Source organism: Astyanax mexicanus, chromosome 25 (genome assembly GCF_023375975.1).
Source record: "Astyanax mexicanus isolate ESR-SI-001 chromosome 25, AstMex3_surface, whole genome shotgun sequence".
Lineage (NCBI taxonomy): Eukaryota > Metazoa > Chordata > Actinopteri > Characiformes > Acestrorhamphidae > Astyanax > Astyanax mexicanus.
In genome coordinates, this window is record NC_064432.1 from 21,901,842 (window position 1) to 21,925,568 (window position 23,727).

Sequence of the window (23,727 nt, forward strand, 5' to 3'; positions counted from 1 at the left end):
CAGTACCTACTTCACCAGTAATTACACTGTTATTACACTGATAATGCATGACTTACATTAAACCAAAATCCCTTAAAAACACCCGAACAATATGATTCCAGCAATTTTAACCTTCTGACAATTATTGTAATTAAATTAAAAAATAAACATGTTAGCTAAGTTTATCCACCAGTTACTTCAGGTTTATTGGATAAATTATTAGTGGTTCTGGCATTATTACAATGTTATATTAGTATTATGTAAGTATTATAAGTACTAAGTTGTTAAGTCAGGGCCTAAAGTGAAAGATTTCAAGACTGAATGTCATAGTGGCCTCAACATTATTACCACACAAATGTGTGAGAAATATTAATATTTCCTATGTCTTATGCAAATACAACAGCTGTAATAAAACAGACATTGAAACTGAAACATTTGAAACAACATATTTTCTTCATCAAATTAAGTCCCATCATTTTTTCAGGGACTTGAAACCTTGAATGGGGTCAAATTGAGCCCAAAGATAATAGGAGGAATGAATATATAATATAATATGAAATATATATATAAATGAAATATAATGATTTTTAATGTTCTGTACAGCACACACTCCTCCGCTCTGAACTGAAGGCGCTGTTTAGCAACATGCTAACACGATGAACGAGTGAATGAGCTTTTTATTCAGCTGCTTGATGCCTGCAGAACTGTAACTTAATTTAGCACGTCACATGCGGCTGCATTATCATTTCCACCTCGTATGAGTCAACACAACGCCTGGGTTTTGTGTAACAAGTCCCCCGGCTTCACAATAATCACATTTCCTGACATGGCAGCCCTCACTGTGAGCAGCCGTGGCGTTTCTGCGGACAACATGGGTATGCCTGGCAGTGCCCGTTAGCTAAACAATCAGCCCCCTGATGCAGTAAACCTCTGTGAATCCAATGAAATTACAGAAAATTGGTCATGTGATCATATTTTGATGTTGTTTTAGCAGCTTCGATATCTGTTTTATTCAGATAATACGCAGATAAAGGTAGAATAGTGCAATATTTCTGCTTGTGTGATGTGTAAACAAGTAAAACACAGGCTGTGTCCCAACTGCATACAACACACACTATCCGGTATAGACTATATGCTAATATTTATAATTCAGACTTAGCAAGTTTATTTTAAGATTTATTTAAAATTTTCTCTTTTATTTTTTCTCCCAAATTTAGTCAATTATCTCACCTATTCAGCTGCTACTCAGCTGTATATCCCCTTCACTCTTTTTAAACTGCTCGGAGGAAAGCGCAGCAACTCGGTTCTGATACATCAGCTCACAGACGCCCTGTGCTGATCGACATCACCCTTTGGAGTGATGAGTGGAAAGAGTGTTATCTACCCACCCAGAGAGAGCAAGGCAAATTGTGCTTTCTCAGGGCTCCAGCAGCTGATTGCAAGCTGCATGACCGGGATTCGAACCAGCATTCTGACAATAGTTCTGAGGCATCAAGTAACTCATGTGAGATCATACAGAAGGTTTATGGCAATACAGGCTGCAGTACTTGTATACTGTTCTGTGTTTTCCGCATACGATAAATCAATACATAATTATTTCACATAAAAGTTTATCTTAATTGACCACCATTTCAAGATCATTATTTAAAAAATATTCACAAAAAGTTCCCCTTTTTGTCGCATTTTGAGAGTTTCAGTCAAATAAAATATTCACGATCATATATTTCAACAAAAATAACCTCGGTTTTTAATCACAGTTTTCATGCATCTTGGCATCATGCTCTCCTCCACCAGGGCAGAGAGAGCGCCCCCTTCAGTGGATGTATATAAAGGCAGCAGGAGATGAGCTCGCGCTGCTAGAAGGCTTTAGAAGCGAGTGAAGGAGGAGGAGGAAGAGGAGGAGGAGGAGGAGATCACCAGCGCACTCTGGCACTCGCTCTCGCTCCCATTCACTCTCATCCTCGCTCTCGCACGCCTCACTGGGATTAAGGGCGGTTTGACTCCGGCATGGACGGATCTACTCATCCTCAGCTCGCGCTGGTCCTGCTCACCTGTGCGCGAGAGCTCTCAGCAGGGCTGCAGTGAACTTCACGCAGGGGTCTGGTCTGTGCGCGAGAGCAGGTAAGAGCATGACACACCTGCATTACACAAAATCTGCATCATATTTAAAACACTTCAAACTACACAGAAATCATGTTTCCATCTTAATCACTATTTATTTCACTTTTTATTTCCTGACATGTATTGGTGAAATTGACCAGTTGAGGAACATGTTGAATTGTTCATGGTGACTCTGTCCTTTTACTGTTTCAAAGGTACAAATATTTAGATTTACCTAATATTTAATGTTATTAAACCATTATTTTAATTACTAATTAAATTATGGTATGTTTTAGAGTGACAGGGTGGAGAACATAAGCTTTAAAGAAGCTTGTAATGTCACTGATTATGTCAAAGGTAAGCTTCCTAAAGGGGCGGGGTTATCCCAAAATGACAGGATTGACAAGAAATGTAATAACAAATATAAATGTAAAAAAAAACCTGGAATATAATCAAGAGGAAGACCGATGGTCACAAGCCAATAAATAAAGCTGAAATGCCGGTGCAGTGGATAACACCACTACCTCCCAGTTAATTATCATGTGGGAGATGAGGGTTCAATTCCCGGTCTGGGTGATTATGCTGCACTACACCAATTAAAGTCCTTGGACAAGACTCCTAACACTAATGCAGCCCACCTCTGTAATAGGAACAACTTTGTAAGGTCACTCAAAAGCAGTGTGTAAGACTGGTGGAGGAGAGCATGCCACAATGCATAGAAATGCATGAAAGCCTAATATTGATTTCTGAACTCTTCCTGAGTTAAAACATTAGTATTGTTGTTTCTTGATTCTTAATTAATATGAACCATTTTTTTTGTTACATTATTTGAGGCAATGCATCTTTTTCCTTATTTTGATCATTTCTCATTTTTTTTGCAAATAAATGCTCTAAATAGTATTTTTATTTGAAATTTGGGAGAAATGTTGTCTGTAGTTCATAGAATAAAACAACAATGTTCATTTTATTCAAACATAAACCTATTAATAGCAAAATCAGAGAAACTAATAATCTGAAAGAGGAGCTCTCTGGAGATGTATTATATATTTTGACAGAGTCTCATTAAAGTTAAAATACTAGAATTAGTATAAATCTTGAAATGAACTCTTTAAGCTTATGTATAAACGTTGGACCAGGGCTTCGGGGTGCAGGTTTCTGCCGTGCCATACTAATCAGTGTGACACCTCCCTCATTCCCCTGCTGCTGCTAACCTTTATCCAGCAGATTAAACATCAGCAGACACATGACTGCACTTTCAGCAGTGATCAGTGACCAGCCATCAGCCTGTAACTGCTGGAGAACCGGCTGCAGAAGCTCATGCTGCTGTATCTGCTCCACACGCATCCTAAAATCCAGACTGTTCTCAGTCCAGCAGAGACACTGAGGTGTTTAAAAACTCCAGCAGCACTGCTGTAGTGTCTGATACACTCGTACTACCAGCACAACAAATGTTATTAACACCTTATAAACCACCATCATGAAGAATGGGTGCAGAAACAAGGAGGTGGTCATAATATTATGCTCTGTTATCATGTTATCATTCTTTAAAAGCCATTTTTCTAATTAATTAGCACTGTAACAGATACTGACCGCTCTATATGGTGTCTCTTTACCCAGCTGTTGTGCATGGATGCCAATCATGGAAACAAGAAACCAAGAGAACTCGACTCTAGAGGACCTCACCGGCTCCTCGGCCGCCTCCATGAACTGCTGCTCCCTGCCCATCATGCAGGACGAGGGCGCTCTGCTGGACGGTCTGGACGACAGCACCAAGCTGATTGGAGTTCAGGTGATTCTGATTCTAGCCTACAGCTCCATCATTCTGTTCGGCGTGACCGGAAACGCCCTGGTCATCTACGTCGTCTACAAGTTCCGCAACCTGCACACGGTCACCAACTTCTTCATCGTGAACCTGGCGGTGGCGGACCTGCTGGTGAACACGCTGTGCCTGCCGTTCACGCTGATGTACACGCTGTACGGCGAGTGGAAGTTCGGCCAGGCCATGTGCTACCTGCTGCCCTACGCTCAGGGCCTGGCCGTCAACGTCTCCACCATCACGCTCAACGTCATCGCGCTGGACCGCTACCGCAGCATCGTCCACCACATGGAGACCAAGATGTCCAAAGACGTCTGCGCCGTGGTCATCGCAGTCACCTGGGTGGCGAGTGCCGTGCTAGCTAGCCCACTGGCCATCTTCAGAGAGTACGTCACCTTTGACCTGACGCCAGAGCAGAGCATCCAGGTACAAGACTCATCTTCCAAATCTGACTTACTAAAGTGGCGCTATAATCAAATGTAAAGAGTATGCCTGCGGTGATATCATTGATACTGTGAGCAACGAATCGCAATAATATAGTTATTGTAGGGTGTCCTGCAGTTTACTATATCTGTGATATATTCAGAAAAGCACACTGTACAGTAATTTATCATGATAACATTAATGTATGTTGGCATTGTGCCCCCCTGTGCCCCGCAGGGCTGTGCTGAGAAGTGGCCGGGCAGCAGCACGGACGGCACCGTCTACAGCATCTCCATGTTCTTCCTGCAGTACGGCCTGCCACTCTCCGTCATCTCCTTCGCCTACGCCAGGATCTGGACCAAGCTCAGGAAGCACATCAGCCCGGGCGGGGGCCGCAGCGACCGCCACCGCCGTCGGCAAAAGACCACCAAGATGCTGGCGGTGGTGGTGGCGGTCTTCGCTGTCAGCTGGCTGCCCTTCCACGCGTTCCAGCTGGCGGTGGACATCGACAGCAGCGTGCTGGAGATGAAGGACTACAAGCTGCTGTACACCGTGTTCCACATCGTGGCCATGTGCTCCGCCTTCGCCAACCCCATCCTCTACGGCTGGATGAACAGGAACTACAGGGGGGCGTTCGCCGCCGTCTGCAAGTGCGGCCGGGCGGAGAGCAGACTACGCAGGGTGCACAGCCGAGACACCGTCAGGATAAAAGCTCACGAGCACCAGAGCACCATCAGCGTCCTGACGCAGGCCAACACGCACCTCTAAATGCTGTGCTGAGGGACACATGAGGATACATGATGGTTCGATGGTTAAAAGGTCACATTTACCACAGTATTCGATGGAACGGGATTGTTCTTTATATGTAAATATTTTGGTTCTTTACTTATTTTATTAGCTTCTTTAGCTTCTTTAGCACTGGAGCTACACGGCTAACGTAGTTAACAAGATATGGAAGATAAGCGCATGTGAGTTAGTGGTGCGAACTGCATGTCCGAATCTTCTCATACTTTCCTAGAATATCTCAGGATTCAGTGATTTCTAACAGTATCGTATTTAAAGTGAATGCAGTCTGCAGACGTCTCAAGTCTCCTGGAAGTCACGGGAGTCTACCACATATCAATATTTATACATAACAGTCCCTGGTACCCGCACATCAGATAAAATCACCGGGAGTCAGTAGGCGCACGCTGGCAACGCAAAGAGTCTGTGACTCTGCAAAGATTCTGTAAGTCAGTCAATCAGTTTTTAGTGTGGGTGGGCAGTGTTTTTTTTTCCCCTCCTGCACAGGATGAGCTCATTTCACCTCTGACTACTCTAAAGTATATCCATATCTGAAAAGGTAAAAAACAATGAAAGTCATGCTGTACAGTTTATAATAATGATTTTAGCATTGCCCACAAGGAATAAATGATTGCAAAAGGCATGTTGGGGTGAGTTAATATGTGACTATCCCTCCATATATATCTGAAGTAGCTACTGCTGTTAGCTATGCTAACCCAACATTCCAACAAGGAGAGCTGCATCTGTGGTTGAAGGAGCTCCATTTAAAACATCCACCCAAAGATTCCCAAGTCTGCTCTTTCCATTCTGTGGAGGGAAAATTCAGTTATGAACCTGATATTGTCAGATGTTAGCCTCAGTGCTAACCTAAGAGCCTTAAAAACACCCAAAGCTTCCACTTCACCTGAGTCTCAGAATTGAGCCATTTCTCTCTGTCAGGATGCTCTGGTGTTGGTGTCCCTCCACAGAATGGTAAGAGCAGATATATGGATGTTTGGATGGATATTTTATATTTATCTTGTTCAAACAAAGACCTTTTAGATCCATTAGCCTTGTAGCTCCAGTACAAAACTAAAGAAACTAAATTTAGACACTGAACACGTCTGGCTGATTGACTACATTTAGGCTGAAGGAAAGTGGTGCAAATCATTATCCACTGTTTTATCAGAGTTCTGAGAAGATTTTGGATATAAAAATAGTTTTTAAAATTGAATATCATCGCTGTCCAATGAAACACACAGCTCCATTTTTGTCGATTTTAAGTTTACTACATATTTCAACAGACAAACTCTCTCTTACACTGTGCCAAATTGTCTTGATGATTGGACCAATAGAAACTCTTCAAAATGACCTGAAATAAACTCTTTTTACATTGACTTCCATTGAAAGTTTACAAGGTTTTTTTCTCTCTCCTGTAAAATTGCTGTTTTGGAGAGAAGTATTTTCATTGGACAGTAACGATATCATTAAGACGGTGGAAGGATATATAATATGTATAGAGTGTAGCACATTAAGAAATAGTCCCTAAAGAAAAGTGTACTCACTCATATCTCAATCCTTATAAAACTAAGAAGATGCGTAGGATCACTGGTGGGTTTGAAGACTATATAGAATCAGTGTGGATGAGCTGAAGATCTGAAGACTGGAGGACAGTTAGAATTAATGTGGTACTGTGACGTGTCGTGATGAGGCAGAACATGTGAACTGTAAATTACTGTGAGATCAGGACGCTGTTGTTGTTGTTGTTGTACAATGTTTGTTCCTGTAAGATACTGTATTTACTGTATATTTTAAATCAATGACTGTATAAAACATGGACACCGTGGTCCATTTCTTTCTGTTTTATAGAAATAAAGCCGAAATCTTCAGTCATGTTGTCAAATTTGAAATCAGAACAGAGTCAGACCCACCCCCTTCTCCCAGACCAAGCGTCTCAGACTGCCTTCATTGAGTTTACAGTACTACCGAGTCCTAATAAAGGTAATGTTAGCTGGCTGGATACCATTAGACTTACTGAAATCTTTAACAGAGTTAAAGGTCTCCTTCTGCTAAAATCCAATTTTTTTTTGTTCTTTGTATAATAATATAGGTCTCTCTGCAGTAGCTAGTAAAAGAAAAGGCTCAGAAAACAGGAAAGGTTCATAGACCTACGTCAACCAGTGAGTTCATGGTCTCACCTTCCTTGGCTTAAGACCGCCCACAGACAGAGCTGAACCCGGGCTGCAGTAGAAGAAGATAGTCAGATAAGGAGGATCTAACAGCTCTGTTTACGGAGCTTGTTAACGTTAGCTATCTTGAGTAAGTAACTATACGTTTAAATCGGATCTCCGGTTGATTCTGCATTATCCCAAGACCTTAAATATACACTAGGATAGCATGGTTTGAAAAGGAAGCACAACTCGACAGAACACCGGTCAAAGCGGGCGCTACTCGCATCAGATTTAATAATATAGAGCCTCTGGGGCTTGAGAGACACTGCTATGTCCATGCCATACCTGTGTGCTGGATGGAAATAAAAAAAGAATGATGAATATAATGTACATCAGTAGAATTAGGGATCTAGAAGACAGTAACAGCAGCTGTTCACTGTGCTTTATTTTATAATCTGTAGCGAAACAGACAGGATAAGGCAGGGATGTGACAGACAGCAGGCTGGATGTCTGCATTGCCTCTGTATAAACTCTGTATGATGGTGAGTGAAGAGACATGTGGGCACAGTTCACTAATTCAGCACCAGCGCTGCCAGTTCAGCAACTATAGCACCTATATTTAGCCACTTACCAGACTGTATAAATAGGTTATTTTCAAAAAAGAAAATAGCGACATATCTAACGACATTATGTGCTAATCTACAGCTACGCCCTACAGAAGAGAATAGCTCAAACTGCCTGTGAGTGAGAGAGAGCCCAGCATTCAGCACATGAGCGCCTCTCGTGTCTCATAAATTACTGCATATAAACCAGAGCTGCACAATATATATGATTTCACATCATAAACGAGGAGCTGTTTCACGAGTGGAACAAGACGACAGACACACTGAGGTCAATACAGTCTCTCCAGTTTCCCCTCGTCAATCGATTCACATCCAGAGTGTGAGAAAAGTCAGACTGGGAAAATAAATTGAACACTCGTGACCTTTAGCTGAGAGTGTCTGAACTGATGCTGATACGTGATTGACACCAGTCTACACACTCTTTCCTCAAAAAACTACAATAAACAAGAAAAAGTCATCTTAAATGTCATGTGTATACCTAATATTGCTCATTTTGAATATGATGTAGTTAATGATGTAACCTAAACTAGTTGTCACACACACAGTGCTGTCCACTGCCCTATGATTTGAGGACTGCCGGATTGATTCAGATCACGCTGCTTCTCTATCAGCAGCCGGAGTCCGAGAGAGCACAACTGGTCATGCTCTGTCTGGGTGGATAGGTGGCGCTCTCTCCCTTCATTACTAACAGTGTGATGTTAGTCAGAACAGGCATCTGTGAACTAGTTAAATCAGCTAACCAGTGATGCTGCATTGATGGGTGGCAGCTGGAAAAAGAGGCGGAGTCTGACTTCACATGTATGGGAGGAGGCATGTGCTTGTCCTGACCCTTGTCCTACTGTAGTCGGTGTGGGTGGGGAAACTGGGCTTCCAAATTGATTAGAAAATGGGATAAAGAAATTAAAGAAAGGATTAAATAATATTATGAAAAAGAAAAATCCATCCTCTGCTGCTCTGTTTCTGCTGCAGATGAAGATAAAGGGTTTGGCTATCGATCCCCCCAATCACCTGACTATTTATTGGCCCTCGGCCGCGGGAGGCAGGAAAGATGGCGGCAGCATTATCCCGCGGAGGACGCTATTGAGTTTCTGTCTGCAGGATTGATGGAAACACAAAGCCGCTCATCTTACTGCGTCTGTAATTAAAGCAGAAACTGACATAATCTTGATTTAATTTCCCCTGGAGAACGAGCTTTACTGCCCTACCAGAACAGACACACTTAATATACTGATGATGGATTAATACTGCCCGGCCAGAGGGTCCAGAAACGTGGGGAGGGGGGAGGGGGGTCTTCAGGACTGGAGTGCATCAGGAATGAGAAATATCTCTGTTTATTCAGAAATTATTCACAAAAATAAATACAGATAGTATTAGGCTGAACTGTTCCAGGTCCAGCATTATAATACAGCAGTTATTACAGGCTTTATTGTGCTGCCACCTGCTGCCAGTGTGAACAGCAGAGTGCACAAAAATGTGCATTAAGGGGTTCAATCATGGTTATATTATATTGCTTATATTGCTTGTTTCTTTTTTATACGAAATTAAATACAACTTTAACATATATAACAACAAAACGTTACCTATAATTCCTTTAATATTTGCACAACTCAAAAATATTTAAACATTTTCTTTTGAGTAGAGCTTGGTAAAAAATGTGGGAAAACTGTTTGTATGGATTTATGATTTTCAATTGTGCTTGTATTGCAGTTTTTTTTAACATAAACATTTACAATAAATTACAAAAAAACAAAAATGTAACACATATGACAACATATGTCCCATAATTCTATTACTGTTTGTGCAACCCTTTTACACAGTATAACAATATTTCTGGGTAAAACTTCTTTTTTTAAGCAGGAAGAAAAAAAAATTAAAAATGAACAAATATAACAAAATTTCCCCCATAATTCTATTAATGTTTGTGCAACCCTTTGCAAAATGTATCTTAAACACATTTTTGGATAGAACTTATGGGCAAAACTGTAAAAAAGAAGTGTTGATTTATAAACAAAATTGTGGAGTTTTAAACTTTGATGGTTTTGAAGTTTTGTTCTTTTCTTATTCAAACGAAAACATTTTTATACGGTAAAAAAAGAACAAAAATGTAACAAATATAAAAAGATGTTTCCCACAGTTCCAAAAGTATTAGCACAACCCTTTTATATAACAATATTTTAATTAAGTTTGTATGTATAAAGCATCACATGTACATTTAATATTTTATATTTATATATTTTTTCTGGTTGATATAAAAGTAAATATTCACAGTGTTCTGACTGTCTATTGATATATCCACCAGAGTCAGATTATTTTTGCATAATATCAATTATTTTACTCCAACCTTGGACACACAGCAGGCATTACTAATATCGCAATCTTCTCTATAATTAACTGGTTAAATCTAATAATAATCCCTGTATTTTCTAAAGGAAAACTAAAACTACTAAAAAGAATGAGTATGTGAAAAAGCTATAGGATTGCTAGATATCTACCTATTCTAAATACCGAGTACCTAGCCTGAGTATGAATGCAAACACTCAAAGGTTAAAATGTAATAAAATGTCTGTCTCTACCACACTAGTGTTTGGTAATAGCTTTAGCTAAGGATCGCTAATCATAGTAAGGTAATCTGAGTGCTTACTTGCTGAGGAGAAAATTAACCAGCTCAGAATCTCTCTTCTGGGCTTATCTGGTTCTAAACTGTCTCCATCTCCTTCCATGGCTGCAGCACACTGCTTATGTGCTGGTGTGTTCTATACCTGACAAAATAAGTGATTACTTAAAAATGACAAGTTTCTTTGATTTTACCACATTAAAAACTTCTGGAATATAATCAAGAGGAAGACGGATGATCACAAACCATCAAATTAAGCTGAACTGCTTGAATTTTTGCACCAGGAGTAAAGCAGCATAAAGTTATCCAAAAGCAGTGTGTAAGGCTGGTGGAGGAGAACAGGCCAAGATACATGCATTAAAACTGTAATTAAAAACCACCAGGGTTATTCCACCAAAATTGATTTCTGAACTCTTAAAACGTTATAAAGAGATAATATGATCTTGTTTTCTTTACATTATTTGAGGTCTGAAAGCTCTGCCTCTTTTTTGTTATTTTAGACATTTCTCATTTTCTGCAAATAAATGCTCTAAATGACAATATTTTTATTTGGAATTTGGGGGAAATTATGTCTGTAGTTTATAGAATAAAACAACAATGTTCATTTTACTCAAACATAAACCTATAAATAGCAAAATGAGAGAAACTGATTCAGAAACTGAAGTGCTCTCTTCATTTTTTCCAGAGCTGTTTATACGGTTCCTCAAACCATGACTGATTGTGGAAACTGCAAAAATCTACAGCACTTCATGCTTCCCTCTGCTCACAACTTTTATAGAGATGAGGATTTCATTTTCCAGCAGGACTTGGCACACTGCCCACACTGCCAAAAAGTATCGATTGGTCTTATATAATATTGTAATTTTTGAGACACTGATTTTTGGGTTTTTATTGGCTGTAAGCCATAATCATCAACAGTAAAAGAAATAAAGGCTTAAAATAGATCACTCTGTGTGCAATGCATCTATATAATATTTGAGTTTCACATTTTGAACTGAAATTCTGAAATAAAGTAACTTTTCAATGATTCAACTTTAATTTTTTTTTTAGATGCATTAGTATATAATATATAATTGCCGGAAGGTGATGATTTATACGCATTTGAAACAATCTAAAGGATAAAAACCCAGTTTAGGCCACCATATTTGTGATGTGATGTAATTGACAGTTACCGTTACCTTTTACTGGGATCCATCCCTAATTCACCTCACCTGATCCAAACGAACTGATCCCATGACCTTTGTACCGTGAAGGTTAAGGACCATTTTAGGCAGATGCTGCTATATATATGTATATATATATATATATATATATATATATATATATATAAAAAGAGAGCAACTACTAAACTCATTAGCGTTCTTCTGAACACCCAATCAGATCAGAGCACACAAGCATGATACAGCAGATCTGCTCTGTAATCAGATTAGACTGAACAGCGTATGAAGAATATCTGATACAGTATCGGTCTGATAGATCAGCCGTTACAGAGATACGGTGGAGATGCTGGTGAGATGCTCCTTATTTACCGAAGGGAACGGTTCTGTTGGGTGGGCTCCAGGGGGGAGGGGGCTCGTCCTGAACGATGGCCTTGATCTTCTTCTCCTGTTTCTCTCGTTTCTGCTGAAACTCTTTTCTTTTCTGTAGAAGAAAAAAAAAAGAAATAAATACAATATTGTACATCTGTATACAACTGTTATAGTTAAATATTTTATCTTTAATTTTAATATGTAATCTATGTCCATTTCACCTTTTTTGATATACAGCTCCGGAAAAAAATAAGAAAACACTTATTATTATGAGTTTCTTTGATTTTACCAAATTGAAAACCTCTGGAATATAATCAAGAGGAAGATGCATGATCACAAGCCATCAAACCACCAAACTGAACTGCTTGAATTTTTGCACCAGGAGTAAAGCAGCATAAAGTTATCTAAAAGCAGTGTGTAGGACTGGTGGAGGAGAACATGCCAAGATGCATAAAAACTGTCATTAACTACCAGGCTTATTCCACCAAATATTAATTTCTGAACTCTTAAAACTTTATAAATATGAAGAGGTCTGAAAGCTCTGCATCTTTTTTGTTATTTTAGCCATTTCTCATTTTCTGCAAATAAATGCTCTAAATTACAATATTTTTATTTGGAATTTGGGAGAAATGTTGTCCATGATTTATATGTTTTACTTAAACATATATCTATAAATAGCAAAATCAGAGAAACAGATTCTAAAAACTCATATACAAAAGTACTGGAACAGTGAAGCCAATCACTTTATTTCTACAGTAGACTGAAAATATTTGGGCTTGATATTAAAAGAAAAATAAAAGGCACAGGATCAACAATTCAGCTTTTATTTCCAGGTATTTATTTTACTTCCTGGATCTGATGCCCAATTCAGAGGATAGCACCTTCTGTCTGAACCCACCCATTTTTCCTGTGAGCAAAAGTACTGTATTCTAGAGCATTAGTTACCAGGTCATTGCTATAATAAAGGTGCTGCTGGTTTCTAAGGTGCTTCTAGGTGGTTGCCATGGTATAGTATATCAAGTGATGTTTCTATAGTTTCTAATAGATCCTAACTACACATACCAGCCATTTCTCATACATCTCCAGCGCAGTCTTCTCTCTCTCCTCCTTCTGATATTTCTCCTCGATCTCTTTGATCTTCTCCTTCTCTCGCTCTTCTTTCAGCTTCTCCTGAAGAGCGTCCTTCTTTTTTTCACTCCTAAAAGTAACAGAGAATCACAGGGATTTATACTGATCTACAGAAACACACACAAGCATGACCTTTCTAGCATTATTATTATTATTGCTATATTTTTTGTACATTTTTGTTCTTTTTCAATTCTCCTACTGCTGAGATACTGATACCATCCCACTTAATTTTGTCCACAGCCAAGAGTTTAATTTCTTCTTGTACTTTATCAGTTTAGGTAACTCAGCTCTGGTTTAAAGCAATACTGACCTGCACTCATCTTTTTCCCATCCCATGTTTTTCCCACCTATTATTATTATTATTATTATTATTATTATTATTATTACTACTATTTTAGCCTTAAAGAAAAAGCTTTGTTGAGCTATAGTTAAAGCTCGAAAGTTTATTAATGGAAGTATTTGTAAAATCTCTCCATTAAAAATTAAGAAAATAAGATTTTTTTTTTGCAGCAAATAATTATTTAGCATTTAAATATTAAAAATATGAACAAACTGATGGTTTTTATCAAATTGGATACAGTATGATAATCAATTTTCCAAACATCTGGACACCACTGCAATCCGAATCCTGTCAGACTTTATTAAGTGTGTTCTCTCTCTCTTACCACAGACTGAAGGATGAGCCGCAGTCTCTCCTCCGCTCCTCCTGCTCTCTCTCCTTCCTGTCCTTCAGCCGGTTCTTCTGCTGCGTCTGTTTGAGGTGCTGCTCCTGCAGACGCTCTTCATGCTCCTGCTTCCACTTCTCAAACACCTGTAGAAGACATGAAAGGACAGATCACTGATATATCTTTATTATCTATATTTATCACACCTTTTATTTTTACTCACTGATTAACTACTGTTTCATGTTTTACATTTTCACTGTTTTATTTATTAGCTCTATTTTTATTACTCAATCCCCATCCTCATATTTATTTTATTTTACCCATTTTTAGTTTTTCTGTATTTCTCTCTTTTTATAGAGCCTAGTGATGTACTAGCATTTTTACACTTTTATCTAGTGATCTAAACATGATATGCATTTGCTTAGTAGTTTAGAATGTAGAATAGTTTTTATTTCGATTGAAATACAGATGAAATATGAATAATCTATTAATAATCTAATTTTCTCTCTGTATCTCAATTAATCACACAAAATCATTATTTTGTTCCTTTATTTATCAATTGACAGCCCTAGAATAAACGTAACTTGACTAAATATTTTCAGGAAGCACATTAACCCCTCAGAAACCCACACTTACACACACTGACATGCCACATGCCATGTCTCATTGAAGCTAAAGAATGCTGAAATTATCTGTGGGATATGTGTGTGGACAAATCTAGCCAGATGCTGCCAGTCACCATCATTTTCATCCACTGCACTGTCCACTGTGGTTGGTAATATTAGCCTCCTTTGACCGATGACCGTAAAACATTCAAGGAACGTAAGATATCTTATGAGGCTCCAGCTCCCATAAATCATGTCATTTTTTTTGCTCAAACTTAATCATAAGATACCACCTCACAACTTACACAGATTTGGGCATTCCAAAGCCATTCCCTGGGGTAACTGCTGGCTGGCTATTATATAAAACATTTAATTACCATGTAAACCAAAGTCTCCTTCACCTCTTATGGACACGCAAGCGTCAGAACTGGAAGAAGATGGTCTGGTTTGGTGAATGACAGATGGCCTGAGGTACAGGTAATCTTGATGTTTACTCACTCTTTTCGCAGTTTCCTTTTTCTCCTCTTTCTCTTCCTGCTCTTTCTGCTGTTTCTTCAGCACCTCCTGCTTTTCTCTCACTTTCTCCCTCAGGGTTTCCTGTTTCTTCTCCTTCCAGGCTTCATACGAGGCTTTAGCTTCTGCTTTCTTGCTCATCTCCTCCTACAAAAGCCATTTCATACAACATTTCAGAAGAACAGTGAAGTTTCTGAGCTTACAGCATGATTTGCTTTCACGACTTTGTTTAGAAAAAGCAAGTCTGCACTGACCTCCACCTTCTTCTCCACCTTCAGTTTCTCCTCCTGCTTTTTTAATTTCAGAGCTTCCTGCAGTTTCTCCTCTTTCTTCTTCAGCCACTCCTGATGATGTTCAAAATGTTCCGAAGGGGGTTAGAGATCATGCAGTACTAAACCCTGGAGAGTGCTCTTAAAACCTCCACCCACAAAAACCTCCACCCACAAGAAAAAACTGCAAGCTGGAGATTGTTCTCAAAAACCTTCACCCACAAAACCATCCACTCACAAAAAACTCCAACCTGAAGATCACTCTAAAAACCTTCATGCTCAAAAACATCTACCTTGAGGAGTGATATAAAAACCTCCACCTACTAAAAACCTCCACCCACAAAAAAATCGCGCCCACAAAAAAAACTCCAACCCAGAGATTGTTCTAAAAACCTCCTCCCTCAAAAACCTCCATCTACTAAAAACCTCCACCCACAAAAAACTCCAACCCAAAGATCTCTCTAAAAAACTCCACCCACAAAAAACTCCAACCCGAAGATCGTTCTAAAAACCTCCATCCCCAAAAAACCCCACCCTCAAAAACCTTCACCTTGAAAAGTGCTATAAAAACCTCCATCTACTAAAAACCTCCACCCACAAAAAACTGCAACCCAAAAAGATTGCTTTAAAAACCTGCTGCTTGATGAGTGCTATAAAAACCTCCACCTACTAAAAACCTCCACCCAGAAATATACCTCCACCCACAAAAAACTCCAACCCAAAGATCGCTTTAAAAACCTTTATGCTCAAAAACCTGCACCTTGAGGAGCGCTATAAAAACCTCCACCCACTAAAAACCTCCACCCACAAAAAACTGCAACCCAAAAAGATTGCTTTAAAAACATTTATACTCAAAAACCTGCTCCTTGAGGAGTGCTATAAAAACCTCCACCTACTAAAAACCTCCACCCAACAATAAATCTCCACCCACAAAAAACTGCAACCCAAAAAGATCGCTTTAAAAACCTTTATGCTCAAAAACCTGCACCTTGAGGAGTGCTAAAAAAAACCTCCACCCACAAAAGACTCCAACCTGGAGACCTCCAAACCCTGCTTCTTGAAGAGTGCTTTGAAAACCTCCACCCTCAAAAACCTCCATATCTTTAAGAGTGCTCTAAAAACCTTCATTGTTGGGAGTCATCTAAAAACCTCCACCCTGGAGAGCGTTCTCAAAAACATCCACCCTTCTGATATTTTTTTACGATTCTAGGTTTCGGATATTTTGTCCAGTAATCATGACCAGCAGAACTTCATGGCACTTTTACTCTTTAATGGTAATGTTTCAGTGTTGCAGTAGAGTTGGGTCTGACCTGGTACACGGCGGCTCTGAGGGAATCCGCGGTGTCCGGCTGGAGCTGCGGCACAGATTTCTGATCTAAAACCTTCAGAGAGCCCAGGTATCTGGACTGTGCTGAGTAGGAGGAACAGGCACTCCTGGATTTCCTGGAGCTGAGCGGCCGAGAGCTGGAGGGTCTGCAGGTGAAGAAGCAGAGCTGTGAAGCTGGAGAGAGAGAGTGTGTATGTGTGTGTGTGTGTGTGTGAGAGAGAGCAGAGAGGACACTCACCTGTCCTGAGATCTGTCTGATCTGTGACTCTGTCTGCTCACTGTTAGACCAGTAGGATCTTCACCTCTCTGCTGCAGGTTACAGAAGATCACAGTGAGGAGGGATACAGCAGTAACACCAATAGCTAATAATATATCCACACACTACAGTATTGTATTATTATTATTATGTTTTTTGTTATGTATCGATTCTCAAAAAAATGATTGTTTTTTAATTAACAATTTAAATTTCCAGAGTTTGTTCCGTTTCGCTGTTTCTGTTTGTAAGGCTTTCTTTCAGAGTTTAGATTTAACAATACAATAAAAGCCCAGATAAAATGAATAAATACACAAACAGCCAATTAATATTAAAGCATGCTTAAGCATTATTAAAAAAAATACTATAAACATCAAAGTGTCATTTAAATTTGCACAAATATCTCAAATCAAAAACACAATTTGTGGTGAAATGATTTTACAAGCAAAAACGCAGGTGTGCAGGTGTGTAATTTCTTTTAAATCAGAATATGGTCATATTAATATCTAAATTCTGTCAGTATTTACATCTCAAACGTAGACATTTTTGTAATAGTTTTGGAAAAACTAGAACAACATTTCTCCCAAATTCCAAATAAAAATATTGTCATTTAGAGCATTTATTTGCAGGAAATGAGAAATGTCTGAAAAAACTAAAAAAAGATTCATATTCATATTCACAATTTTTTTAAAAGTTCAGAAATTAATATTTGGTGGAATAACCCTGTTTTAATCACAGTTTTCATGCATCTTGGCATCATGTTCTCCTCCACCAGTCTTACACACTGCTTTTGGATAACTTTATGCCTTTACTCCTGGTGTAAAAAATCAAGCAGTTCAGTTTGGTTTGATGGCTTGTGATCATTCATCTTCCTCTTGATTATATTCTTAATTTATTTTTAATTTGGTAAAATCAAAAACCTTTCATTTTTAAGTGCGGTGAGCCGTATAGAAAAATCTAGCTTTATAAATTTGGAATACATGAATTACGTGAATTAAAGTAACAAATTGGTGGTATATTTATGCAAATTTGCTACTGTTTATTTGCTTATAAATTACTGCCAAACAAAAGAAAACATGCACAAAAATAAATGTCTAAAACAGTCATTTCCCTGCAGCAGGGTTGTTCTAATTTGTTATGTGTATTTTGTATCAGTGTTAACTGTCGGCTCATTGTATTCCTGAAATAAAGAGATTGGTTCTTGTGGACTTACTGGGTTTTCTTGTGAGGAAGTGGAGTATTTATCTCCTGTGTTCTGATTCAGGAACAGATCTGCATCAGGGGGAGAGAGCTGGAGTTAATGAGTTTATACTGAATATAAATATTACTGCATATACATCACATGATGCACAGATACACTAATCTACACCGACAGAACCTCCACCCCCCGTCCATCTCCATACAGAAAGAGAAGGGGACTTTATTCTACACATACCGGAGCTTACAGCGCCCTCTAGAGGACTGAGCACAGCCTCGGTGGTCCTCTTTGTGGGTGATGATGACAGAGTGTCATCCATAAGAGATGCTGTGTAGGGCTCTTCTGCAATCTGCAAGCACACACACACACAGTAGTTATACACACTCCTACCTACAGCTGCTCCACCTTGTAGATAAAGTAAATTCAGAGATTCTTAATTAAAGCCCCTTTTAGACCCGTCCCCTCACCTGTACGCCGTCACTCCCAGAGGAGCCCAGTCTGTGGGAGGATGCAGACATGGTGGTGTTTCTGTCGGAGAAGGAGAGTGGGATGGACACTGAGGAGGTGGCAGCTCTGCTGGATGGTGTTTCTGCAGGACCATCTCCTTCATCATGGCCGCTGCTGCCCACCGGAGCTCCCCTCTGTCTGGGTCTGGGCCTCGGGGGCTTGTCCTCAACCAAACCTGCAACCAGCAAAAACAGACATTTCTGACCCAAACACCCCAGTTTCATACTAGTGACCCACCAGCAGGCACACCACCAACCCACTGGTGACCTATCTGCGACACAAAAGAGACATAACACCTACTGACCTACTGGCATCACACCAGGGTCCTACCAACATCACATAAAGTTCCTAACGGCGTCACACCAGGGTCCTACCATTGTGACACGAAGTTCCTATTGGGGTCACACCAGGGACCTACCACTGTCACACCAGAGACTTACAAGTGTCACACCAGGGACCCACCGGCATCACACCAGGGACCTACCAGCATCACACCAGGGACCTACCAGCATCACACCAGGGACCTACCTGCATCACACCAGGGACCCACAGTCGTCACACCAAGCACCAAACAGTATCACACCAGGGACCCAGCAGTATTTTTGAGTACACAATTGATGTATGCTTCATTCCCATCACTTTGGACCAATAATTCTGGTCTCACTTGTTGTATATTGCATTTAAGTGCAGAGAGCCAAGACATCAACAAAAACAAAGATAACAACTTCAATACTGCTAGTGCTGCTGCTGGCTGACAGTTATTGATATACTATATGGACAAAAGTAATGGGACACACCTCTTGGTTGCAAAACTGCTGTTAGACCTGCAGGGGAACCAAAAGGGAAGCGACTACACATCAACGTCTATGGATTCATATGTTCTGGTTATAAAAGCTCAGGTAGGATTGTGGAGGCATCCCAATACTTATATCCATATAGTGTTTAAACGTTTAAATAATGGCACTGACCTGTCAGTGGTCTCTGTCTGGCGCTACGTTCTCTGGGCTGAGGAGGAGGATGCTCACCATCTTCTCCAATCAGAGCTCTCAGCAGGTCCTCATCTCCTCTCTCAGAAGATAAAGCTTGAGGACTGTCGTAGAGCGCCCCCTCTGCTGGAGAATCCCACCGGCTGTTCTCGGAATTCAGCGGCAGCGGAGATTCTGACAGGCTCTTTCTCGACACTAAGGATTCTGATTGGCTCTTTCTTCCTGAAGATGACTCTGATTGGATCTTCCAGTCTGCAGGTAGGTCAGACTGGGGGGCGGAGTGTGTATGGTGGTCACCTCCCTCTGGGAGTGACCTCTGGCTGTCCGAGCTGCCGGCCGTGTCTGATCTCCTGGCTGAGTCGAGCTGATCATCCTGCACAGGGAAGTTCCTCCTCTCGCTCTTCAGGAAGGAGACTTTCTTAGGTCGGACGTTCTCCTCCTCCTCCTCATCTGACAGCTGGAAGTTGTTGCTTTTTGTTTTGGATTGTCCGGTTTTAAAGATGTCCATCTTCTTCCTTCTTGTCTTCAGCAGCTCGTTCAGGATATCTGAGAGGAATTCACAATACATATGATTAAGGAACAATAAGTGATTAAAAATGCACACTGATGATCGTCAGACTTGGGTTTTGTGGTGTCTATATAAGATAGATCATATTCTCTCTTGGAAATAACTTTTTAATGGGAAAGGGAACTAAAACATCTTGCAATTCAGCCTTTGTGGGATGAGATTTGGCCTAATCTGACTGTTACCTTAAAGAATCTAGCTCATCAATTAATTAAACACAGTCATGGTATTAACTCTGCAAGTCATGCAGCCGTCTGCCAATGGTGCTGGCACTAATAGAAGAAGAACTTATGGATAGCATCACTGCTAGCTGAATGTCCGCAGTCATGGCTTAATTTATTTATTTATTATTGCTGCTCTGCCAATGTAGCACTTATTTACTCACCATCGTCATCATCATCAAAGTCGTCTGAGTAAGAGATGGTGTTTTTCTGGGCTGCTGTGTGTTTAGCTCTGGCAGAAACTGCAGCTTCCAGCTCGTCCTGTAATCAGACCCACAGGGTCAGAACTCATCACTCTCATCTCTATCTCCCGCTGAGAATAACCACAGGAAGAGTCAGTTACCTGGAAGGTGGTTCTTTTGGAGGTCTTGGGGCTTTTGGTGTAGGCCAGGGTGGTGCGGAGTGGTTCCTCTGCCATCTGACCTGACGAGCGTAAAATCACAGGGTTCATTCAGTAATGCTGCTAACACTGCCTTTATTTTCTTCCTTATATGTAATTAAACACACAAATCATATTCCCTTGAATGTTTATCTTATTTATACAACTTCAGACTGCACAGAAAACATACAGTTCTGGACAAAAAAGGAGACAACTTAAAACTTTTAAAAAAGTTTCTTTGATTTTACCAAATTGAAAACATCTGGAATATAATCAAGAGGAAGATGGATGATCACAAGCCATCAAACCAAACTGAACTAGAGAGGGAAAAGTTATCCAAAAGCAGTGTGTAAGACTGGTGGAGGAGAACATGCCAAGATGCATAAAAATGGTGATAAAAAGCAGGGTTAATCCACCAAATATTGATTTCTGTCATGTATAATTAACTTTATAATTATGAACTTGTTTTCTTTACATTTTTCGAGATCGTATTTTTCAGCCATTTCTCCGTTTCTTCAAATAAATGCTCTAAATGACAATATTTTTATTTGGAATTTGGGAGAAATGTTGTTTGTAGTTTATAGAATAAAACAACAATGTTCATTTTACTCAAACATAAACCAATAAATAACAAAATCAGAGAAACTGATTCAGAAACTCTCCAAATTTGTTTCAGAGCTGTATGTTGACACTATGTTGACTCCCAGCTCTGTGTTTTAGTTGTATTGTTAGGTAGTTAGCCTGTTTTCCTTCTACTGCATTCTTACAAAGAATAAACGGTGTTTATCGAGTACAAAAGCTGGTACATTTTAAACATTAATCCACATTCAGATCACTTAAACTGAATCAGAATTCACATGCTGGCTGACCGAAAACTCCCAGAACCGAATTAGCAGCGCCGCTCTAGCAACATTAACCCAATAAACCCAGCTTTACCATCAGAACCGCAACAGAATTCAACAGAACCGACACACTCCGAATTCAAAATAAACCGAATTTAAACCCGCAGCAGCTCCAGAGACGCCATCTGTTTACAGCCGTTACCAAGAAACACACGCGCAAAGGACGCCGAGCTCGCGCTAAACCAGGCAGCACTTCAAAATAAAAGTCACTTCCTCTCTCTGACAAAAGTCCTATAATTAAATTATATAAACCTAATAAATGTGTTTTATTTTGTAGTATTTATGTAATGGCTAAATACTATATTATATAAATTGAAATAATTTTACTAGTAATATATATTAAACAAATTTAGCTTACCGCAATATTTTATTTTTTGAGGATTTGTATGCTGCTTTTTATATTGAAGAGGAAGGGTTACTGTAAAAATATAAATAAAAATAAAAGAAAACAAAAGAAAACAAAAAGAAAAACGTCTAATTGTTTCATTTTTTTAGTTTTATTTATGATTTGCTATGTGATTTTTTATAATAAGTGCACCATGTTTTTAATTTGTTTGTGAAATTATTTTAAGAAATTGAGTTTTTCTCTCTGAAAAACAATACTATATAAAATAAGCAATATTACAAATTATGGAAAATAAATGGGGGCAATATGTATGCACCCTGCTACAATTGTGTTTCTTTTTTGTTTAATTTGGTTTAATATTCTGTTTTATTATTTTTTCATTTTTGCTTTATTTTTGCATAATTGCTTTAATGCACATAACAATCTTTACCATAGTTTAATAAATTAAAGTTGGTGTGTGAGTCAGACACCAGGTGGCGCTGCAGACTCAGGTACACGCTCGCGTGCAAGAGCCACAGTCGCTCCGTTACGTCATTATTAAACGTTTAATTTAAATTATTAATATGAAATATAATAAATATGGCAAAACAGACTTTATTAATCAAATTATTTACCATTTGATTTTTATTTTCTTTGTATAATTTTTTCACCTGCAATAAAAAGTTTTATTTAAAAGTTTTCAGCCATTTCTCATTTTCTGCAAATAAATCAAAGAAACTGATTCAGAAACTGAAGTGGTCTCTTTTTGGTCTCGTTTTTTCCAGAGCTGTATATCCAAAATGATGTGTATGATGGTCAAGCAGGAATACAGTAAATGGGAGCACACTTTTGCAACACATTCATTCTTAATGGACAACAAAAATCAGATTTTAGATAAGTTTATAAGAAAAGCATGCATCCAATCAGAAAGCTGTTCACAGGCCTAAACTGCACTCAGACTGGACAGTGCGTAACTATAATAAACAGGGCAGATGTGCTCGGCAGCAGCTCTGAACTGGGCTGGGGGGGCTGAGGCACGAGGCCGTAAAATTACTCGAGCATCAGTGACCTCCGCTGCCACTGCCATGAACATACACTGCTGTTACATAACAGCACAGATAAGCCCCGCCCACAAACAGCTGCCCTTTCAGCCTGTGTGTGTGTGTAAATGCTCTAAATCAGGAACAGATCCCTCATTCAGAAGAAGTCTGCTGGCTAATCCTGCTGTGGACTGTCTGAGGTTTCAATAAATATACAGCTCTGGAAAAATTAAGAGACCACTTCAGTTTTCAAATCAGTTTCTCTGATTTGACTATTTTTAGGTTTATATTTGATTAAAATGAACATTGTTGTTTTATTCTATAAACTACGGACAACATTTCTTCCAAATTCTAAATAAAAATATTGTCATTTAGAGCATTTATTTGCAGAAAATGAGAAATGTCTGAAATAACAAAAAAAGATGCAGAGCTTTCAGACCTCAAATAACGCAAAGAAAAAAACAAGTTCATATTCATACAGTTTTAAAAGTTCAGAAATCAATATTTGGTGGAATAACCCTGTTTTTTAATCACTTTATAACTTTATGCCTTTACTCCTGGTGCAAGAATTCAAGCAGTTCAGTTTGGTTTGATGGCTTGTGATCATTCATCTTCCTCTTGATTCTATTCCAGAGGTTTTAAATTTGGTAAAATCAAAGAAACTCGTCATTTTTAAGTGCTCTCTTATTTTTTCCAGAGCTGTATGCAGGGTAAAAATGACTTAGAAAATTCCTTGTTTAGATTTGCTTCTATTTTACCATAATCATCATCACCATCCTCATTACAGCCCAGACGACACTTGTGTAGGTTCGATGGTGGGTTTGGAT

The 23,727-nt window shown here is 39.2% G+C and overlaps 2 protein-coding genes across 4 annotated transcripts in view; one reads left to right on the plus strand and one right to left on the minus strand.

The window, feature by feature from the left end:
• map9 (microtubule-associated protein 9) overlaps positions 1-21,721 on the minus strand; it is a 37,986-nt gene extending 16,265 nt beyond the window's left edge. Inside the window, exons 1-14 of one of the 3 annotated variants that reach the window (XM_022682032.2) lie at positions 21,570-21,721; positions 20,598-20,677; positions 20,419-20,515; positions 19,451-20,014; positions 18,443-18,657; positions 18,213-18,324; positions 17,991-18,049; positions 16,763-16,833; positions 16,508-16,670; positions 15,183-15,272; positions 14,914-15,075; positions 13,811-13,956; positions 13,080-13,215; positions 12,018-12,129 (exon numbers count right to left, since the gene is read on the minus strand). In XM_022682032.2, the coding sequence (XP_022537753.2) occupies positions 12,018-12,129; positions 13,080-13,215; positions 13,811-13,956; positions 14,914-15,075; positions 15,183-15,272; positions 16,508-16,670; positions 16,763-16,833; positions 17,991-18,049; positions 18,213-18,324; positions 18,443-18,657; positions 19,451-20,014; positions 20,419-20,515; positions 20,598-20,672 (2,002 nt within the window). In that variant the 5' untranslated portion in view covers positions 20,673-20,677; positions 21,570-21,721. Of the gene's footprint in view, positions 1-11,790; positions 12,130-13,079; positions 13,216-13,810; positions 13,957-14,913; positions 15,076-15,182; positions 15,273-16,507; positions 16,671-16,762; positions 16,834-17,990; positions 18,050-18,212; positions 18,325-18,442; positions 18,658-19,450; positions 20,015-20,418; positions 20,516-20,597 lie in introns of those variants that run through there. The other 2 variants (XM_022682029.2, XM_022682031.2) reach the window with 2 other exon arrangements.
• On the plus strand, positions 1,756-5,798 carry npy2r (neuropeptide Y receptor Y2). Its single transcript, XM_007232754.4, has 3 exons — positions 1,756-2,100; positions 3,697-4,321; positions 4,556-5,798. The coding sequence occupies exons 2-3, from the start codon at positions 3,710-3,712 to the stop codon at positions 5,084-5,086; spliced, it is 1,143 nt and encodes a 380-aa protein (XP_007232816.3). The 5' UTR covers positions 1,756-2,100; positions 3,697-3,709; the 3' UTR covers positions 5,087-5,798.
• Positions 21,722-23,727: the final 2,006 nt, after the last annotated feature.